Source organism: Salmo salar, chromosome 10, assembly GCF_965601325.2.
Source record: "Salmo salar chromosome 10, fSalSal1, whole genome shotgun sequence".
NCBI lineage: Eukaryota > Metazoa > Chordata > Actinopteri > Salmoniformes > Salmonidae > Salmo > Salmo salar.
This window is the reverse complement of record NC_138300.1, coordinates 54613482-54634391: the sequence shown is the minus strand read 5'-3', so window position 1 is coordinate 54634391 and position 20910 is coordinate 54613482. Positions and strand designations below refer to the sequence as shown.

At 42.1% G+C, this 20910-nt stretch overlaps 1 protein-coding gene across 5 annotated transcripts in view; it reads right to left on the bottom strand.

Annotated features, from left to right (window-relative positions):
* The window catches only part of rxrgb (retinoid X receptor, gamma b), a 127771-nt gene that overhangs the window by 21297 nt on the left and 85564 nt on the right, over nucleotides 1-20910 (bottom strand). For 3 of the 5 annotated variants that reach the window (XM_045687937.2, XM_045687935.2, XM_082957078.1), the window contains exons 3-4: nucleotides 10246-10381; nucleotides 9287-9472 (exon numbers count right to left, since the gene is read on the bottom strand). In XM_045687937.2, coding sequence (XP_045543893.1) covers nucleotides 9287-9472; nucleotides 10246-10381 — 322 coding nt within the window. The remainder of the gene's footprint in view (nucleotides 1-9286; nucleotides 9473-10245; nucleotides 10382-20910) is intronic. The other 2 variants (XM_045687938.2, XM_045687936.2) reach the window with 1 other exon arrangement.

Below are 20910 nucleotides of genomic sequence, written 5' to 3'. Positions count from 1 at the left end.
CAACCTCCCTCCCCTCTCTCCCCCTCTCTATATGCACACAACCTCCCTCCTCCTCTCTATCCCCCTTTCTACATGCACACAACCTCCATCCTCTCTCTCCCCCTCTCTACATGCACACAAGATCCCTCCTCCTCTCTCTCCCCCTCTCTACATGCCCACAACCTCCCTCCTCCTCCGTCCTCCTCTCTACATGCACACAACCTCCCTCCTCCTCTCTACATGCAGACACAACCTCCCCCCTCCTCTCTCTCCCCCTCTCTACATGCACACAACCTCCCTCCTCCTCCCTCCTCCTCTCTACATGCACACAACCTCCCTCCTCCTCCCTCCTCCTCACTACATGCACACAACCTCCCTCCTCCTCTCTACATGCACACAACCTCCCTCCTCCTCTCTACATGCACACAACCTCCCTCCCCTTCTCTACATGCACACAACCTCCCTCCTCTCTCTCCCCCTCTCTACATGCACACAACCTCCCTCCTCTCTCTCCCCCTCGCTACATGCACACAACCTCCCTCCTCCTCCATCCTCCTCTCTACATGCACACAACCTCCCTCCTCCTCTCTCTCCCCCTCTCTAGATGCACACAACCTCCCTCCTCTCTCTCCCCCTCTCTACATGCACACAACCTCCCTCCTCCTCTCTATCCCCCTCTCTACATGCACACAACCTCCCTCGTCTCTCTCCCCCTCTCTATATGCACACAAGATCCCTCCTCCTCTCTCTCCCTCTCTACATGCACACAACCTCCCTCCTCCTCCCCTCTCTACATGCACACAACCTCCCTCCTCCTCTCTCCCCCTCTCTACATGCACACAACCTCCCTCCTCCTCCCTCCTCCTCTCTACATGCACACAACCTCCCTCCTCCTCTCTCCCCCTCACTAGATGCACACAACCTCCCTCCTCTCTCTCCCCCTCTCTACATGCACACAACCTCCCTCCTCCTCTCTCCATGCATATACAACCTCCCTCCTCCTCTCTATCCCCCTCTCTACATGCACACAACCTCCCTCCTCTCTCTCCCCCTCTCTACATGCACACAAGATCCCTCCTCCTCTCTCTCCCTCTCTACATGCACACAACCTTCCTCCTCCTCCCCTCTCTACATGCACACAACCTCCCTCCTCCTCTCTCTCCCCCTCTCTACATGCACACAACCTCCCTCCTCCTCCCCTCTCTACATGCACACAACCTCCCTCCTCTCTCTCCCATCTCTACATGCATATACAAACTCCCTCCTCCTCTCTCTCCCCCTCTCTACATGCACACAAGATCCCTCCTCCTCTCTCTCCCCCTCTCTACATGCACACAACCTCCCTCCTCCTCTCTCTCCCCCTCTCTACATGCACACAACCTCCCTCCTCCTCTCTCTCCCCCTCTTCACATGCAGACACAACCTCTCTCCTCCTCTCTCTCCCACTCTCTACATGCACACAACCTCCCTCCTCCTCCGTCCTCCTCTCTACATGCACACAACCTCCCTCCTCTTCCCTCCTCCTCTCTACATGCACACAACCTCCCTCCTCCTCTCTACATGCACACAACCTCCCTCCTCCTCTCTCTCCTCCTCTCTACATGCAGACACAACCTCCCCCCTCCTCTCTCTCCCCCTCTCTACATGCACACAACCTCCCTCCTCCTCCCTCCTCCTCTCTACATGCACACAACCTCCCTCCTCCTCACTACATGCACACAACCTCCCTCCTCCTCTCTCTCCCCCTCTCTACATGCACACAACCTCCCTCCTCCTCTCTACATGCACACAACCTCCCTCCTCCTCCCCTCTCTACATGCACACAACCTCCCTCCTCCTCTCTCTCCCCCTCTCTACATGCACACAAGATCCCTCCTCCTCTCTCTCCCTCTCTACATGCACACAACCTCCCTCCTCCTCCCCTCTCTACATGCACACAACCTCCCTCCTCCTCTCTCCCCCCCTCTCTACATGCACAGAAACCTCCCTCATTCTCCCCTCTCTACATGCACACAACCTCCCTCCTCTCTCTCCCCCTCTCTACATGCACACAACCTCCCTCCTCCTCCCTCCTCCTCCCTACATGCACACAACCTCCCTGCTCCTCTCTCTCCCCCTCTCTACACGCACACAACCTCCCTCCCCTCTCTCCCCCTCTCTATATGCACACAACCTCCCTCCTCCTCTCTATCCCCCTTTCTACATGCACACAACCTCCATCCTCTCTCTCCCCCTCTCTACATGCACACAAGATCCCTCCTCCTCTCTCTCCCCCTCTCTACATGCCCACAACCTCCCTCCTCCTCCGTCCTCCTCTCTACATGCACACAACCTCCCTCCTCCTCTCTACATGCAGACACAACCTCCCCCCTCCTCTCTCTCCCCCTCTCTACATGCACACAACCTCCCTCCTCCTCCCTCCTCCTCTCTACATGCACACAACCTCCCTCCTCCTCCCTCCTCCTCACTACATGCACACAACCTCCCTCCTCCTCTCTACATGCACACAACCTCCCTCCTCCTCTCTACATGCACACAACCTCCCTCCCCTTCTCTACATGCACACAACCTCCCTCCTCTCTCTCCCCCTCTCTACATGCACACAACCTCCCTCCTCTCTCTCCCCCTCGCTACATGCACACAACCTCCCTCCTCCTCCATCCTCCTCTCTACATGCACACAACCTCCCTCCTCCTCTCTCTCCCCCTCTCTAGATGCACACAACCTCCCTCCTCTCTCTCCCCCTCTCTACATGCACACAACCTCCCTCCTCCTCTCTATCCCCCTCTCTACATGCACACAACCTCCCTCGTCTCTCTCCCCCTCTCTATATGCACACAAGATCCCTCCTCCTCTCTCTCCCTCTCTACATGCACACAACCTCCCTCCTCCTCCCCTCTCTACATGCACACAACCTCCCTCCTCCTCTCTCCCCCTCTCTACATGCACACAACCTCCCTCCTCCTCCCTCCTCCTCTCTACATGCACACAACCTCCCTCCTCCTCTCTCCCCCTCACTAGATGCACACAACCTCCCTCCTCTCTCTCCCCCTCTCTACATGCACACAACCTCCCTCCTCCTCTCTCCATGCATATACAACCTCCCTCCTCCTCTCTATCCCCCTCTCTACATGCACACAACCTCCCTCCTCTCTCTCCCCCTCTCTACATGCACACAAGATCCCTCCTCCTCTCTCTCCCTCTCTACATGCACACAACCTTCCTCCTCCTCCCCTCTCTACATGCACACAACCTCCCTCCTCCTCTCTCTCCCCCTCTCTACATGCACACAACCTCCCTCCTCCTCCCCTCTCTACATGCACACAACCTCCCTCCTCTCTCTCCCATCTCTACATGCATATACAAACTCCCTCCTCCTCTCTCTCCCCCTCTCTACATGCACACAAGATCCCTCCTCCTCTCTCTCCCCCTCTCTACATGCACACAACCTCCCTCCTCCTCTCTCTCCCCCTCTCTACATGCACACAACCTCCCTCCTCCTCTCTCTCCCCCTCTTCACATGCAGACACAACCTCTCTCCTCCTCTCTCTCCCACTCTCTACATGCACACAACCTCCCTCCTCCTCCGTCCTCCTCTCTACATGCACACAACCTCCCTCCTCTTCCCTCCTCCTCTCTACATGCACACAACCTCCCTCCTCCTCTCTACATGCACACAACCTCCCTCCTCCTCTCTCTCCTCCTCTCTACATGCAGACACAACCTCCCCCCTCCTCTCTCTCCCCCTCTCTACATGCACACAACCTCCCTCCTCCTCCCTCCTCCTCTCTACATGCACACAACCTCCCTCCTCCTCACTACATGCACACAACCTCCCTCCTCCTCTCTCTCCCCCTCTCTACATGCACACAACCTCCCTCCTCCTCTCTACATGCACACAACCTCCCTCCTCCTCCCTCCCCCTCTCTACATGCACACAACCTCCCTCCTCCTCCCTCCCCCTCTCTACATGCACACAACCTCCTTCCTCCTCCTCTCTACATGCACATAACCTCCCTCCTCTTTCTCCCCCTCGCTACATGCACACAACCTCCCTCCTCCTCTCTCTCCCCCTCTCTACATGCACACAACCTCCCTCCTCTCTCTCCCCCTCGCTACATGCACACAACCTCCCTCCTCCTCCCTCCTCCTCTCTACATGCACACAACCTCCCTCCTCCTCTCTCTCCCTCTCTAGATGCACACAACCTCCCTCCTCTCTCTCCCCCTCTCTACATGCACACAACCTCCCTCCTCCTCCCTCCTTCTCCTCTCTACATGCACACAACCTCCCTCCTCCTCTCTCTCCCCCTCTCTAGATGCACACAACCTCGCTCCTCTCTCTCCCCCTCTCTACATGCACACAACCTCCCTCCTCCTCTCTCTCCCCTCTCTACATGCAGATACAACCTCCCTCCTCCTCTCTATCCCCCTCTCTACATGCACACTACATCCCTCCTCTCTCTCCCCCTCTCTACATGCACACAAGATCCCTCCTTCTCTCTCTCCCTCTCTACATGCACACAACCTCCCTCCTCCTCCCCTCTCTACATGCACACAACCTCCCTCCTCCTCTCTCCCCCTCTCTACATGCACACAACCTCCCTCCTCTCTCTCCCCCTCTCTACATGCACACAACCTCCCTCCTCCTCCCTCCTTCTCCTCTCTACATGCACACAACCTCCCTCCTCCTCTCTCTCCCCCTCTCTAGATGCACACAACCTCCCTCCTCTCTCTCCCCCTCTCTACATGCACACAACCTCCCTCCTCCTCTCTCTCCATGCAGATAAAACCTCCCTCCTCCTCTCTATCCCCCTCTCTACATGCACACAACCTCCCTCCTCTCTCTCCCCCTCTCTACATGCACACAAGATCCCTCCTCCTCTCTCTCCCTCTCTACATGCACACAACCTCCCTCCTCCTCCCCTCTCTACATGCACACAACCTCCCTCCTCCTCTCTCTCCCCCTCTCTACATGCACAGAAACCTCCCTCATCCTCCCCTCTCTACATGCACACAACCTCCCTCCTCTCTCTCCCCCTCTCTACATGCACACAACCTCCCTCCTCCTCCCTCCTCCTCTCTACATGCACACAACCTCCCTGCTCCTCTCTCTCCCCCTCTCTACACGCACACAACCTCCCTCCCCTCTCTCCCCCTCTCTATATGCACACAACCTCCCTCCTCTTCTCTCTCCCCTCTCTACATGCAGATACAACCTCCCTCCTCCTCTCTATCCCCCTTTCTACATGCACACAACCTCCCTCCTCTCTCTCCCCCTCTCTACATGCACACAAGATCCCTCCTCCTCTCTCTCCCCCTCTCTACATGCCCACAACCTCCCTCCTCCTCTCTCTCCCCCTCTCTACATGCACACAACCTCCCTCCTCTCTCTCCCCCTCTCCACATGCAGACACAACCTCTCTCCTCCTCTCTCTCCCCCTCTCTACATGCACACAACCTCCCTCCTCCTCCGTCCTCCTCTCTACATGCACACAACCTCCCTCCTCCTCTCTACATGCACACAACCTCTCTCCTCCTCTCTACATGCACACAACCTCCCTCCTCCTCTCTCTCCTCCTCTCTACATGCAGACACAACCTCCCCCCTCCTCTCTCTCCCCCTCTCTACATGCACACAACCTCCCTCCTCCTCCCTCCTCCTCTCTACATGCACACAACCTCCCTCCTCCTCCCTCCTCCTCACTACATGCACACAACCTCCCTCCTCCTCTCTACATGCACACAACCACCCTCCTCCTCTCTACATGCACACAACCTCCCTCCCCTTCTCTACATGCACACAACCTCCCTCCTCTCTCTCCCCCTCTCTACATGCACACAACCTCCCTCCTCTCTCTCCCCCTCGCTACATGCACACAACCTCCCTCCTCCTCCATCCTCCTCTCTACATGCACACAACCTCCCTCCTCCTCTCTCTCCCCCTCTCTAGATGCACACAACCTCCCTCCTCTCTCTCCCCCTCTCTACATGCACACAACCTCCCTCCTCCTCTCTATCCCCCTCTCTACATGCACACAACCTCCCTCGTCTCTCTCCCCCTCTCTATATGCACACAAGATCCCTCCTCCTCTCTCTCCCTCTCTACATGCACACAACCTCCCTCCTCCTCCCCTCTCTACATGCACACAACCTCCCTCCTCCTCTCTCCCCCTCTCTACATGCACACAACCTCCCTCCTCCTCCCTCCTCCTCTCTACATGCACACAACCTCCCTCCTCCTCTCTCCCCCTCACTAGATGCACACAACCTCCCTCCTCTCTCTCCCCCTCTCTACATGCACACAACCTCCCTCCTCCTCCCCTCTCTACATGCATATACAAACTCCCTCCTCCTCTCTCTCCCCCTCTCTACATGCACACAAGATCCCTCCTCCTCTCTCTCCCCCTCTCTACATGCACACAACCTCCCTCCTCCTCTCTCTCCCCCTCTCTACATGCACACAACCTCCCTCCTCCTCTCTCTCCATTTCTTCACATGCAGACACAACCTCTCTCCTCCTCTCTCTCCCACTCTCTACATGCACACAACCTCCCTCCTCCTCCATCCTCCTCTCTACATGCACACAACCTCCCTCCTCTTCCCTCCTCTCTACATGCACACAACCTCCCTCCTCCTCTCTACATGCACACAACCTCCCTCCTCCTCTCTCTCCTCCTCTCTACATGCAGACACAACCTCCCCCCTCCTCTCTCTCCCCCTCTCTACATGCACACAACCTCCCTCCTCCTCCCTCCTCCTCTCTACATGCACACAACCTCCCTCCTCCTCACTACATGCACACAACCTCCCTCCTCCTCTCTCTCCCCCTCTCTACATGCACACAACCTCCCTCCTCCTCTCTACATGCACACAACCTCCCTCCTCCTCCCTCCCCCTCTCTACATGCACACAACCTCCCTCCTCCTCCCTCCCCCTCTCTACATGCACACAACCTCCCTCCTCTCTCTCCCCCTCTCTACATGCACACAACCTCCTTCCTCCTTCCTCCTCCTCTCTACATGCACATAACCTCCCTCCTCTTTCTCCCCCTCGCTACATGCACACAACCTCCCTCCTCCTCTCTACATGCACACAACCTCCCTCCTCCTCTCCCTCCTCCTCTCTACATGCACACAACCTCCCTCCTCCTCCTCTCTACATGCACACAACCTCCCTCCTCTCTCTCCCCTCTCTACATGCATATACAAACTCCCTCCTCCTCTCTCTCCCCCTCTCTACATGCACACAAGATCCCTCCTCCTCTCCCTCCCCCTCTCTACATGCACACAACCTCCCTCCTCCTCTCTCTCCCCCTCTCTACATGCACACAACCTCCCTCCTCCTCTCTCTCCCCCTCTTCACATGCAGACACAACCTCTCTCCTCCTCTCTCTCCCACTCTCTACATGCACACAACCTCCCTCCTCCTCCGTCCTCCTCTCTACATGCACACAACCTCCCTCCTCTTCCCTCCTCCTCTCTACATGCACACAACCTCCCTCCTCCTCTCTACATGCACACAACCTCCCTCCTCCTCTCTCTCCTCCTCTCTACATGCAGACACAACCTCCCCCCTCCTCTCTCTCCCCCTCTCTACATGCACACAACCTCCCTCCTCCTCCCTCCTCCTCTCTACATGCACACAACCTCCCTCCTCCTCACTACATGCACACAACCTCCCTCCTCCTCTCTCTCCCCCTCTCTACATGCACACAACCTCCCTCCTCCTCTCTACATGCACACAACCTCCCTCCTCCTCCCTCCCCCTCTCTACATGCACACAACCTCCCTCCTCCTCCCTCCCCCTCTCTACATGCACACAACCTCCCTCCTCTCTCTCCCCCTCTCTACATGCACACAACCTCCCTCCTCCTTCCTCCTCCTCTCTACATGCACATAACCTCCCTCCTCTTTCTCCCCCTCGCTACATGCACACAACCTCCCTCCTCCTCTCTACATGCACACAACCTCCCTCCTCCTCTCTCTCCACCTCTCTACATGCACACAACCTCCCTCCTCTCTCTCCCCCTCGCTACATGCACACAACCTCCCTCCTCCTCCCTCCTCCTCTCTACATGCACACAACCTCCCTCCTCCTCTCTCTCCCCCTCTCTACACGCACCACCTCCCTCCTCCTCTCTCTCCCCCTCTCTACATGCACACAACTTCCCTCCTCCTCCCTCCCTCTCTACATGCACACAACCTCCCTCCTCTCTCTCCCTCTCTCAACATGCACACAACCTCCCTCCTCCTCTCTCTCCCCCTCTCTACATGGACACAACCTCCCTCCTCCTCTCTCTCCCCCTCTGTACATGCAGACACAACCTCCCTCCTCCTCTCTCTCCCCCTCTCTACATGCACACAACCTCCCTCCTCCTCTCTCCTCCTCTCTACATGCACACAACCTCCCTCTTCCTCTCTACATGCACACAACCTCTCTCCTCCTCTCTACATGCACACAACCTCCCTCCTCTCTCTCCCTGCACACAACCTCCCTCCTCCTCTCTCTCCCCCTCTCTACATGCAAACAGCCTCCCTCCTCCTCCCTCCTCCTCTCTACATGCACACAACCTCCCTCCTCTCTCTCCCTGCACACAACCTCCCTCCTCCTCTCTCTCCCCCTCTCTACATGCAGACACAACCTCCCTCCTCCTCTCTCTCCCCCTCTCTACATGCACACAACCTCCCTCCTCCCCCTCCCCCTCTCTACATGCACACAACTTCCCTCCTCTCTCTCCCCCTCTCTACATGCACACAACCTCCCTCCTCCTTCCTCCTCCTCTCTACATGCACATAACCTCCCTCCTCCTCTCTCTCCCCCTCTCTACATGCACACAACCTCCCTCCTCTCTCTCCCCCTCGCTACATGCACACAACCTCCCTCCTCCTCCCTCCTCCTCTCTCTCCACCTCTCTACATGCACACAATCTCCCTCCTCTCTCTCCCCCTCGCTACATGCACACAACCTCCCTCCTCCTCCCTCCTCCTCTCTACATGCACACAACCTCCCTCCTCCTCTCTCTCCCCCTCTCTACATGCACACAACTTCCCTCCTCCTCTCTCTACATGCACACAACCTCCCTCCTCCTCTCTCTCCCCCTCTCTACATGCAAACAGCCTCCCTCCTCCTCCCTCCTCCTCTCTACATGCACACAACCTCCCTCCTCCTCTCTCTCCCCCTCTCTACATGCAGACACAACCTCCCTCCTCCTCTCTCTCCCCCTCTCTACATGCACACAACCTCCCTCCTCCTCCCTCCCCCTGTCTACATGCACACAACCTCCCTCCTCCTCTCTACACCACTTACACACACCTTCTCTCTTCATGCCCATGGCTAGGCACTTCTGGTAGCGACAGTATTGACAGCGGTTGCGCTGTCGTTTGTCTATCAGGCACTCCTTGCTGTCTCGACACGTATAGGTGAGGTCTTTCCGGATGGTTCTCTTGAAGAAGCCTTTGCAGCCTTCACAACTGTACACGCCATAGTGCTTCCCTGGGTGAACAACATCCAAAACATCAACGCCACTGCTTTACCTGAGAAACTGATCCACATAATCGCAATACTGTTAATCAATGTCATAGTCCATGGTTATTGGATGAGGACTGGGAGAAGAAAAATCAGCAATGAGGTAATTCACTAAATCTAAAATAAATTGGGATAAACCTCCCCAATACCAACCAACAGTGGAGTTTCTGCCGCCTGTATAGGGGGCTGGACTAGGGTCCTATTGCTGCTATAGGGGGGTGGACTAGGGTCCTATTGCTGCTACAGGGGGCTGGACTAGGGTCCTATTGCTGCTACAGGGGGCTGGACTAGGGTCCTATTGCTGCTACAGGGGGCTGGACTAGGGTCCTATTGCTGCTCTAGGGGGCTGGACTAGGGTCCTATTGCTGCTACAGGGGGCTGGACTAGGGTCCTATTGCTGCTATAGGGGGCTGGGCTAGGGTCCTATTGCTGCTATAGGGGGCTGGACTAGGGTCCTATTGCTGCTACAGGGGGCTGGACTAGGGTCCTACTGCTGCTATAGGGGGCTGGACTAGGGTCCTATTGCTGCTATAGGGGGCTGGACTAGGGTCCTATTGCTGCTATAGGGGGCTGGACTAGGGTCCTATTGCTGCTATAGGGGGCTGGGCTAGGGTCCTATTTCTGCTATAGGGGGCTGGACTAGGGTCCTATTGCTGCTACAGGGGGCTGGACTAGGGCCCTATTGCTGCTACAGGGGGCTGGACTAGGGCCCAGTGGGGAGGTGTGGCCCTATTTCTTACCTGATGATCGGTCTCCACAGATGGCACATACGTGTTTGGACATGCTTCCAGGGCTGGTGCAGTTGTAGTTGATGTCCCCTAGATTCTGGAGACCCAGAGGAGGCTTGATGTCCTCTGAACTACTGACACTGTTCATCTGGAAAGAGGAGGAGGAGCAGGGGGAGAAAGAGATGGATGGGGGAGGGGGGGTAGAGAGAGTAGAGTGGAGGAGAAGTTGGGAAAACGTGAGTGAGTGAGTCTGTCCTGTCTCTCTTTCTTTTACTTCTCTAAAATCGTCTCCCTCTCTTCCCCTCTCACCCTCCTCCTTCTCCCTCTCTTCCTCCTCTCTCCACCTCATCCTCTCCCCCTCTCCCCCTCTTCCTCCGTTCTCCACCCACATGTGTGGTATGAAAGTAGCTGAGGCAGCGATCACATGACTGATCAAAGGGAGTATCTGTGTTTCCTCTGTGAGTTTAGTCACGCAGGCTTCTAATGTTTGTTGACAGGGGTGGTTGACTGTGTGAGCTGTGTGGGAGGAGAGCTGAGCTTGTCACGTTCACCAAGCTGCACTTCTCACTTTTCACCAGCAGAGAGAAGCGTAGGGTCACGTCCGCCGCTTTAGGCCAGGCATAGGCCTGGGATTTTATGGGTTCAATATATTAGTTTGTCAAAACAGTTCAGTGTAAATGCTGATTAGAAGAAAATATATTCTGGTTTTAGCAACTTGTGTTATAAATCCTTTCCCAGAGAGTTTCCTGAACAAACGTTGTCAAAATGATATTTTTATGGGCTCCTTATCGTCTTTCTGCACTTTGCACCTCTTGTCTCCTGTCGACCACTGAGTTGGCTAATTAGCATTCTGTCTTCTGCTGATGCTGTTGAGTCAATGATGAGAGAGAGCCCTTTCCTGTACTGCAGCTCATAACCATGCCTCTCCCATACAGCCAACATGCCAGACAAATGGCCAACACATGCTACACATATGTTATGATTGAACATGCCATTCACATGCTTATGGCTTCTCGGGCACCAATATGCCTCAGACAAACAGCACCACATGTAGCACAAGTATTACACATGCATTATTAATGGTTCATACATTCATGATACAGTATATATATAGTGTTCAGACATGCTTTACAACTATTACTACTAGCTATCAACTATTACTACTAGCTATCAAATATTACTACTAGCAATAAACTATTACTACTAGCTATAAACTATTACTACTAGCTATAAACTATTACTACAAGCTATCAACTATTACTACTAGCTATAAACTATTACTACAAGCTATAAACTATTACTACTAGCTATCAACTATTACTACTAGCTATAAACTATTACACTAGCTATCAACTATTACTACCAGCTATCAACTATTACTACAAGCTATAAACTATTACTACTAGCTATCAAATATTACTACAAGCTGTAAACTATTACTACTAGCAATAAACTATTACTACTAGCTATAAACTATTACTACTAGCTATCAAATATTACTACTAGCTATAAACTATTACTACAAGCTATAAACTATAACTACTAGCTATCAACTATTACTACTAGCTATAAACTATTACACTAGCTATCAACTATTACTACCAGCTATCAACTATTACTAAAAGCTATAAACTATTACTACTAGCTATAAACTATTACTACAAGCTATAAACTATTACTACTAGCTATCAACTATTACTACTAGCTATAAATTATTACTACTAGCTATCAACTATAAACTATTACTACTAGCTATAAACTATTACTACTAGCTATAAACTAATACTACTAGCTATAAACTATTACTACAAGCTATAAACTATTACTACTAGCTATAAATTATTACTACTAGCTATAAACTATAAACTATTACTACTAGCTATAAACTATTACTACTAGCTATAAACTATATATATAGGGTTCAGACATGCTTTACAACTATTATTACTAGCTATAAACTATTACTACTAGCTATCAACTATTACTACAAGCTAAAAACTATTACACTAGCTATAAACTATTACTACTAGCTATAAACTATTACTACTAGCTATAAACTATTACTACAAGCTATCAACTATTACTACTAGCTATAAACTATTACTACTAGCTATAAACTATTACTACTAGCTATCAACTATTACTACTAGCAATCAACTATTACTACTAGCTATCAACTATTACTACTAGCTATAAACTATTAATACTAGCTATCAACTATTACTACTAGCTATCAACTATTACTACTAGCTATCAAATATTACTACAAGCTGTAAACTATTACTACTAGCAATAAACTATTACTACTAGCTATAAACTATTACTACAAGCTATCAACTATTACTACTAGCTATAAACTATTACTACTAGCTATAAACTATTACTACTAGCTATCAACTATTACTACTAGCAATCAACTATTACTACTAGCTATCAACTATTACTACTAGCTATAAACTATTAATACTAGCTATCAACTATTACTACTAGCTATCAACTATTACTACAAGCTATCAACTATTACTACTAGCTTTAAACTATTACTACAAGCTATAAAATATTACTACTAGCTATAAAATATTACTACTAGCTATAAACTATTACTACTAGCTATAAACTATTACAACTAGCTATCAAATATTACTACTAGCTATCAAATATTACTACAAGCTATAAACTATTACACTAGCTATAAACTACTAGCTATAAACTATAAACTATTATTACTAGCTATAAACTATTACTACTAGCTATAAACTAATACTACTAGCTATAAACTATTACTACAAGCTATAAACTATTACTACTAGCTATAAATTATTACTACTAGCTATAAACTATAAACTATTACTACTAGCTATAAACTATTACTACTAGCTATAAACTATATATATAGGGTTCAGACATGCTTTACAACTATTATTACTAGCTATAAACTATTACTACTAGCTATCAACTATTACTACAAGCTAAAAACTATTACACTAGCTATAAACTATTACTACTAGCTATAAACTATTACTACTAGCTATAAACTATTACTACAAGCTATCAACTATTACTACTAGCTATAAACTATTACTACTAGCTATAAACTATTACTACTAGCTATCAACTATTACTACTAGCAATCAACTATTACTACTAGCTATCAACTATTACTACTAGCTATAAACTATTAATACTAGCTATCAACTATTACTACTAGCTATCAACTATTACTACAAGCTATCAACTATTACTACTAGCTTTAAACTATTACTACAAGCTATAAAATATTACTACTAGCTATAAAATATTACTACTAGCTATAAACTATTACTACTAGCTATCAACTATTACAACTAGCTATCAAATATTACTACTAGTTATCAAATATTACTACAAGCTATAAACTATTACACTAGCTATAAACTACTAGCTATAAACTATAAACTATTATTACTAGCTATAAACTATTACTACTAGCTATAAACTATTACTACTAGCTATAAACTATTACTACTAGCTATAAACTCTTACTATTAGCTATAAACTATTACTACTAGCTATCAACTATTACTACAAGCTATAAACTATTACTACTAGCTATAAACTATTACTACAAGCTATAAACTACTAGCTATAAAATATTACTACTAGCTATCAAATATTACTACTAGCTATAAACTATTACTAAAAGCTATAAACTATAACTACTAGCTATAAACTATTACTACTAGCTATAAATTATTACTACTAGCTATAAACTATTACTACTAGCTATCAACTATTACTACTAGCTATAAACTATATATATAGGGTTCAGACATGCTTTACAACTATTACTACTAGCTATAAACTATTACTACTAGCTATCAACTATTACTACAAGCTATAAACTATTACTACTAGCTATAAACTATTACTACTAGCTATCAAATATTACTACTAGCTATCAAATATTAGTACTAGCTATCAAATATTACTACTAGTTATAAACTACTCCTACAAGCTATAAACTATTACTACTAGCTATAAAATATTACTACTAGCTATAAAATATTACTACTAGCTATAAACTATTACTACTAGCTATCAATTATTACTACTAGCTATAAACTATTACTACTAGCTATCAACTATTACTACTAGCTATGAATTATTACTACTAGCTATAAACTATAAACTATTACTACTAGCTATCAACTATTACTACTAGCTATAAACTATATATATATAGGGTTCAGACATGCTTTACAACTATTACTACTAGCTATAAACTATTACTACTAGCTATCAACTATTACTACAAGCTATAAACTATTACACTAGCTATACACTTATACTACTAGCTATAAACTATAAACTATTACTACTAGCTATCAACTATTACTACAAGCTATAAACTATTACTACTAGCTATAAACTATTACTACTAGCTATAAACTATTACTACTAGCTATAAACTATTACTACTAGCTATCAACTATTACTACTAGCTATCAACTATTACTACAAGCTACAAACTATTACTATTAGCTATAAACTATTACTACAAGCTATAAAATATTACTACAAGCTATAAAATATTACTACTAGCTATAAACTATTACTACTAGCTATCAACTATTACTACTAGCTATAAACTATTACTACTAGCTATAAACTATTACTACTAGCTATAAACTATTACTACTAGCTATCAACTATTACTATTAGCTATAAACTATTACTACTAGCTATAAACTATTACTACTAGCTATAAACTATTACTACTAGCTATAAACTATTACTACTAGCTATCAAATATTACTACTAGCTATAAACTATTACTACAAGCTATAAACTATTACTACTAGCTATAAACTATTACTACTAGCTATAAACTATTACTACTAGCTATCAAATATTACTACTAGCTATCAAATATTACTACTAGCTATCAAATATTACTACTAGCTATAAACTATTACTACAAGCTATAAAATATTACTACTAGCTATAAACTATTACTACTAGCTATAAACTATTACTACTAGCTATAAACTATTAGTACTAGCTATCAACTATTACTACTAGCTATAAATTATTACTACTAGCTATAAACTATAAACTATTACTACTAGCTATCAACTATTACTACTAGATATAAACTATATATATATATAGGGTTCAGACATGCTTTACAACTATTACTACTAGCTATAAACTATTACTACTAGCTATCAACTATTACTACAAGCTAAAAACTATTACACTAGCTATAAACTATTACTACTAGCTATAAAATATTACTACTAGCTATAAACTATTACTACTAGCTATCAACTATTACTACTAGCAATCAACTATTACTACTAGCTATCAACTATTACTACTAGCTATAAACTATTACTACTAGCTATCAACTATTACTACTAGCTATCAACTATTACTACAAGCTATCAACTATTACTACTAGCTATAAACTATTACTACAAGCTATAAAATATTACTACTAGCTATAAAATATTACTACTAGCTATAAACTATTACTACTAGCTATCAACTATTACAACTTGCTATCAAATATTACTACTAGCTATCAAATATTACTACAAGCTATAAACTATTACACTAGCTATAAACTACTAGCTATAAACTATAAACTATTATTACTAGCTATAAACTATTACTACTAGCTATCAACTATTACTACAAGCTAAAAACTATTACACTAGCTATAAACTATTACTACTAGCTATAAACTATTACTACTAGCTATAAACTATTACTACAAGCTATCAACTATTACTACTAGCTATAAACTATTACTACTAGCTATAAACTATTACTACTAGCTATCAACTATTACTACTAGCAATCAACTATTACTACTAGCTATCAACTATTACTACTAGCTATAAACTATTAATACTAGCTATCAACTATTACTACTAGCTATCAACTATTACTACAAGCTATCAACTATTACTACTAGCTTTAAACTATTACTACAAGCTATAAAATATTACTACTAGCTATAAAATATTACTACTAGCTATAAACTATTACTACTAGCTATCAACTATTACAACTAGCTATCAAATATTACTACTAGTTATCAAATATTACTACAAGCTATAAACTATTACACTAGCTATAAACTACTAGCTATAAACTATAAACTATTATTACTAGCTATAAACTATTACTACTAGCTATAAACTATTACTACTAGCTATAAACTATTACTACTAGCTATAAACTCTTACTATTAGCTATAAACTATTACTACTAGCTATCAACTATTACTACAAGCTATAAACTATTACTACTAGCTATAAACTATTACTACAAGCTATAAACTACTAGCTATAAAATATTACTACAAGCTATCAAATATTACTACTAGCTATAAACTATTACTAAAAGCTATAAACTATAACTACTAGCTATAAACTATTACTACTAGCTATAAATTATTACTACTAGCTATAAACTATTACTACTAGCTATCAACTATTACTACTAGCTATAAACTATATATATAGGGTTCAGACATGCTTTACAACTATTACTACTAGCTATAAACTATTACTACTAGCTATCAACTATTACTACAAGCTATAAACTATTACTACTAGCTATAAACTATTACTACTAGCTATCAAATATTACTACTAGCTATCAAATATTAGTACTAGCTATCAAATATTACTACTAGTTATAAACTACTCCTACAAGCTATAAACTATTACTACTAGCTATAAAATATTACTACTAGCTATAAAATATTACTACTAGCTATAAACTATTACTACTAGCTATCAATTATTACTACTAGCTATAAACTATTACTACTAGCTATCAACTATTACTACTAGCTATGAATTATTACTACTAGCTATAAACTATAAACTATTACTACTAGCTATCAACTATTACTACTAGCTATAAACTATATATATATAGGGTTCAGACATGCTTTACAACTATTACTACTAGCTATAAACTATTACTACTAGCTATCAACTATTACTACAAGCTATAAACTATTACACTAGCTATACACTTATACTACTAGCTATAAACTATAAACTATTACTACTAGCTATCAACTATTACTACAAGCTATAAACTATTACTACTAGCTATAAACTATTACTACTAGCTATAAACTATTACTACTAGCTATAAACTATTACTACTAGCTATCAACTATTACTACTAGCTATCAACTATTACTACAAGCTACAAACTATTACTATTAGCTATAAACTATTACTACAAGCTATAAAATATTACTACAAGCTATAAAATATTACTACTAGCTATAAACTATTACTACTAGCTATCAACTATTACTACTAGCTATAAACTATTACTACTAGCTATAAACTATTACTACTAGCTATAAACTATTACTACTAGCTATCAACTATTACTATTAGCTATAAACTATTACTACTAGCTATAAACTATTACTACTAGCTATAAACTATTACTACTAGCTATAAACTATTACTACTAGCTATCAAATATTACTACTAGCTATAAACTATTACTACAAGCTATAAACTATTACTACTAGCTATAAACTATTACTACTAGCTATAAACTATTACTACTAGCTATCAAATATTACTACTAGCTATCAAATATTACTACTAGCTATCAAATATTACTACTAGCTATAAACTATTACTACAAGCTATAAAATATTACTACTAGCTATAAACTATTACTACTAGCTATAAACTATTACTACTAGCTATAAACTATTAGTACTAGCTATCAACTATTACTACTAGCTATAAATTATTACTACTAGCTATAAACTATAAACTATTACTACTAGCTATCAACTATTACTACTAGCTATAAACTATATATATATATAGGGTTCAGACATGCTTTACAACTATTACTACTAGCTATAAACTATTACTACTAGCTATCAACTATTACTACAAGCTAAAAACTATTACACTAGCTATAAACTATTACTACTAGCTATAAAATATTACTACTAGCTATAAACTATTACTACTAGCTATCAACTATTACTACTAGCAATCAACTATTACTACTAGCTATCAACTATTACTACTAGCTATAAACTATTACTACTAGCTATCAACTATTACTACTAGCTATCAACTATTACTACAAGCTATCAACTATTACTACTAGCTATAAACTATTACTACAAGCTATAAAATATTACTACTAGCTATAAAATATTACTACTAGCTATAAACTATTACTACTAGCTATCAACTATTACAACTTGCTATCAAATATTACTACTAGCTATCAAATATTACTACAAGCTATAAACTATTACACTAGCTATAAACTACTAGCTATAAACTATAAACTATTATTACTAGCTATAAACTATTACTACTAGCTATAAACTATTACTACTAGCTATAAACTATTACTATTAGCTATAAACTATTACTACTAGCTATCAACTATTACTACAAGCTATAAACTATTACTACTAGCTATAAACTATTACTACAAGCTATAAACTACTAGCTATAAAATATTACTACTAGCTATCAAATATTACTACAAGCTATAAACTATATATATAGGGTTCAGACATGCTTTACAACTATTACTACTAGCTATAAACTATTACTACTAGCTATCAACTATTACTATTAGCTATAAACTATTACTACTAGCTATCAACTATTACTACAAGCTATAAACTATTACTACTAGCTATAAACTATTACTACAAGCTATAAACTACTAGCTATAAAATATTACTACTAGCTATCAAATATTACTACAAGCTATAAACTATATATATAGGGTTCAGACATGCTTTACAACTATTACTACTAGCTATAAACTATTACTACTAGCTATCAACTATTACTACAAGCTATAAACTATTACACTAGCTATACACTTATACTACTAGCTATAAACTATAAACTATTACTACTAGCTATCAACTATTACTACTAGCTATAAACTATTACTACTAGCTATAAACTATTACTACTAGCTATCAAATATTACTACTAGCTATCAAATATTAGTACTAGCTATCAAATATTACTACTAGTTATAAACTACTACTACAAGCTATAAACTATTACTACTAGCTATAAAATATTACTACTAGCTATAAACTATTACTACTAGCTATCAATTATTACTACTAGCTATAAATTATTACTACTAGCTATCAACTATTACTACTAGCTATGAATTATTACTACTAGCTATAAACTATAAACTATTACTACTAGCTATCAACTATTACTACTAGCTATAAACTATATATATAGGGTTCAGACATGCTTTACAACTATTACTACTAGCTATAAACTATTACTACTAGCTATCAACTATTAGTACAAGCTATAAACTATTACACTAGCTATACACTTATACTACTAGCTATAAACTATAAACTATTACTACTAGCTATCAACTATTACTACAAGCTATAAACTATTACTACTAGCTATAAACTATTACTACTAGCTATAAACTATTACTACTAGCTATCAACTATTACTACTAGCTATCAACTATTACTACAAGCTACAAACTATTACTATTAGCTATAAACTATTACTACAAGCTATACAATATTACTACAAGCTATAAAATATTACTACTAGCTATAAACTATTACTACTAGCTATAAACTATTACTACTAGCTATAAACTATTACTACTAGCTATAAACTATTACTACTAGCTATCAAATATTACTACTAGCTATAAACTATTACTACAAGCTATAAACTATTACTACTAGCTATAAACTATTACTACTAGCTATAAAATATTACTACTAGCTATCAAATATTACTACTAGCTATCAAATATTAGTACTAGCTATCAAATATTACTACTAGTTATAAACTACTATTACTACTAGCTATCAATTATTACTACTAGCTATAAACTATTACTACTAGCTATCAACTATTACTACTAGCTATGAATTATTACTACTAGCTATAAACTATTACTACTAGCTATCAGCTATTACTACTAGCTATAAACTATATATATAGGGTTCAGACATGCTTTACAACTATTACTACTAGCTATAAACTATTACTACTAGCTATAAACTATTACTACTCGCTATAAACTATTACTACTAGCTATCAACTATTACTACTAGCTATAAACTATTACACTAGCTATAAACTATTACTACAAGCTATAAACTATTACACTAGCTATAAACTATTACTACTAGCTATAAACTATTACTACTAGCTATCAACTATTACTACTAGCTATCAACTATTACTACTAGCTATCAACTATTACTACAAGCTATAAACTATTACTACTAGCTATAAACTATTACTACAAGCTATAAAATATTACTACTAGCTATAAAATATTACTACTAGCTATCAACTATTACTACTAGCTATCAACTATTACTACTAGCTATCAACTATTACTACAAGCTATAAACTATTACTACTAGCTATCAACTATTACTACTAGCTATAAACTATTACTACTAGCTATAAACTATTACTACTAGCTATCAACTATTACTACAAGCTATAAACTATTACTACTAGCTATAAACTATTACTACAAGCTATAAACTATTACTACTAGCTATAAACTATTACTACTAGCTATAAACTATTACTACTAGCTATAAACTATTACTACTAGCTATCAACTATTACTACTAGCTAT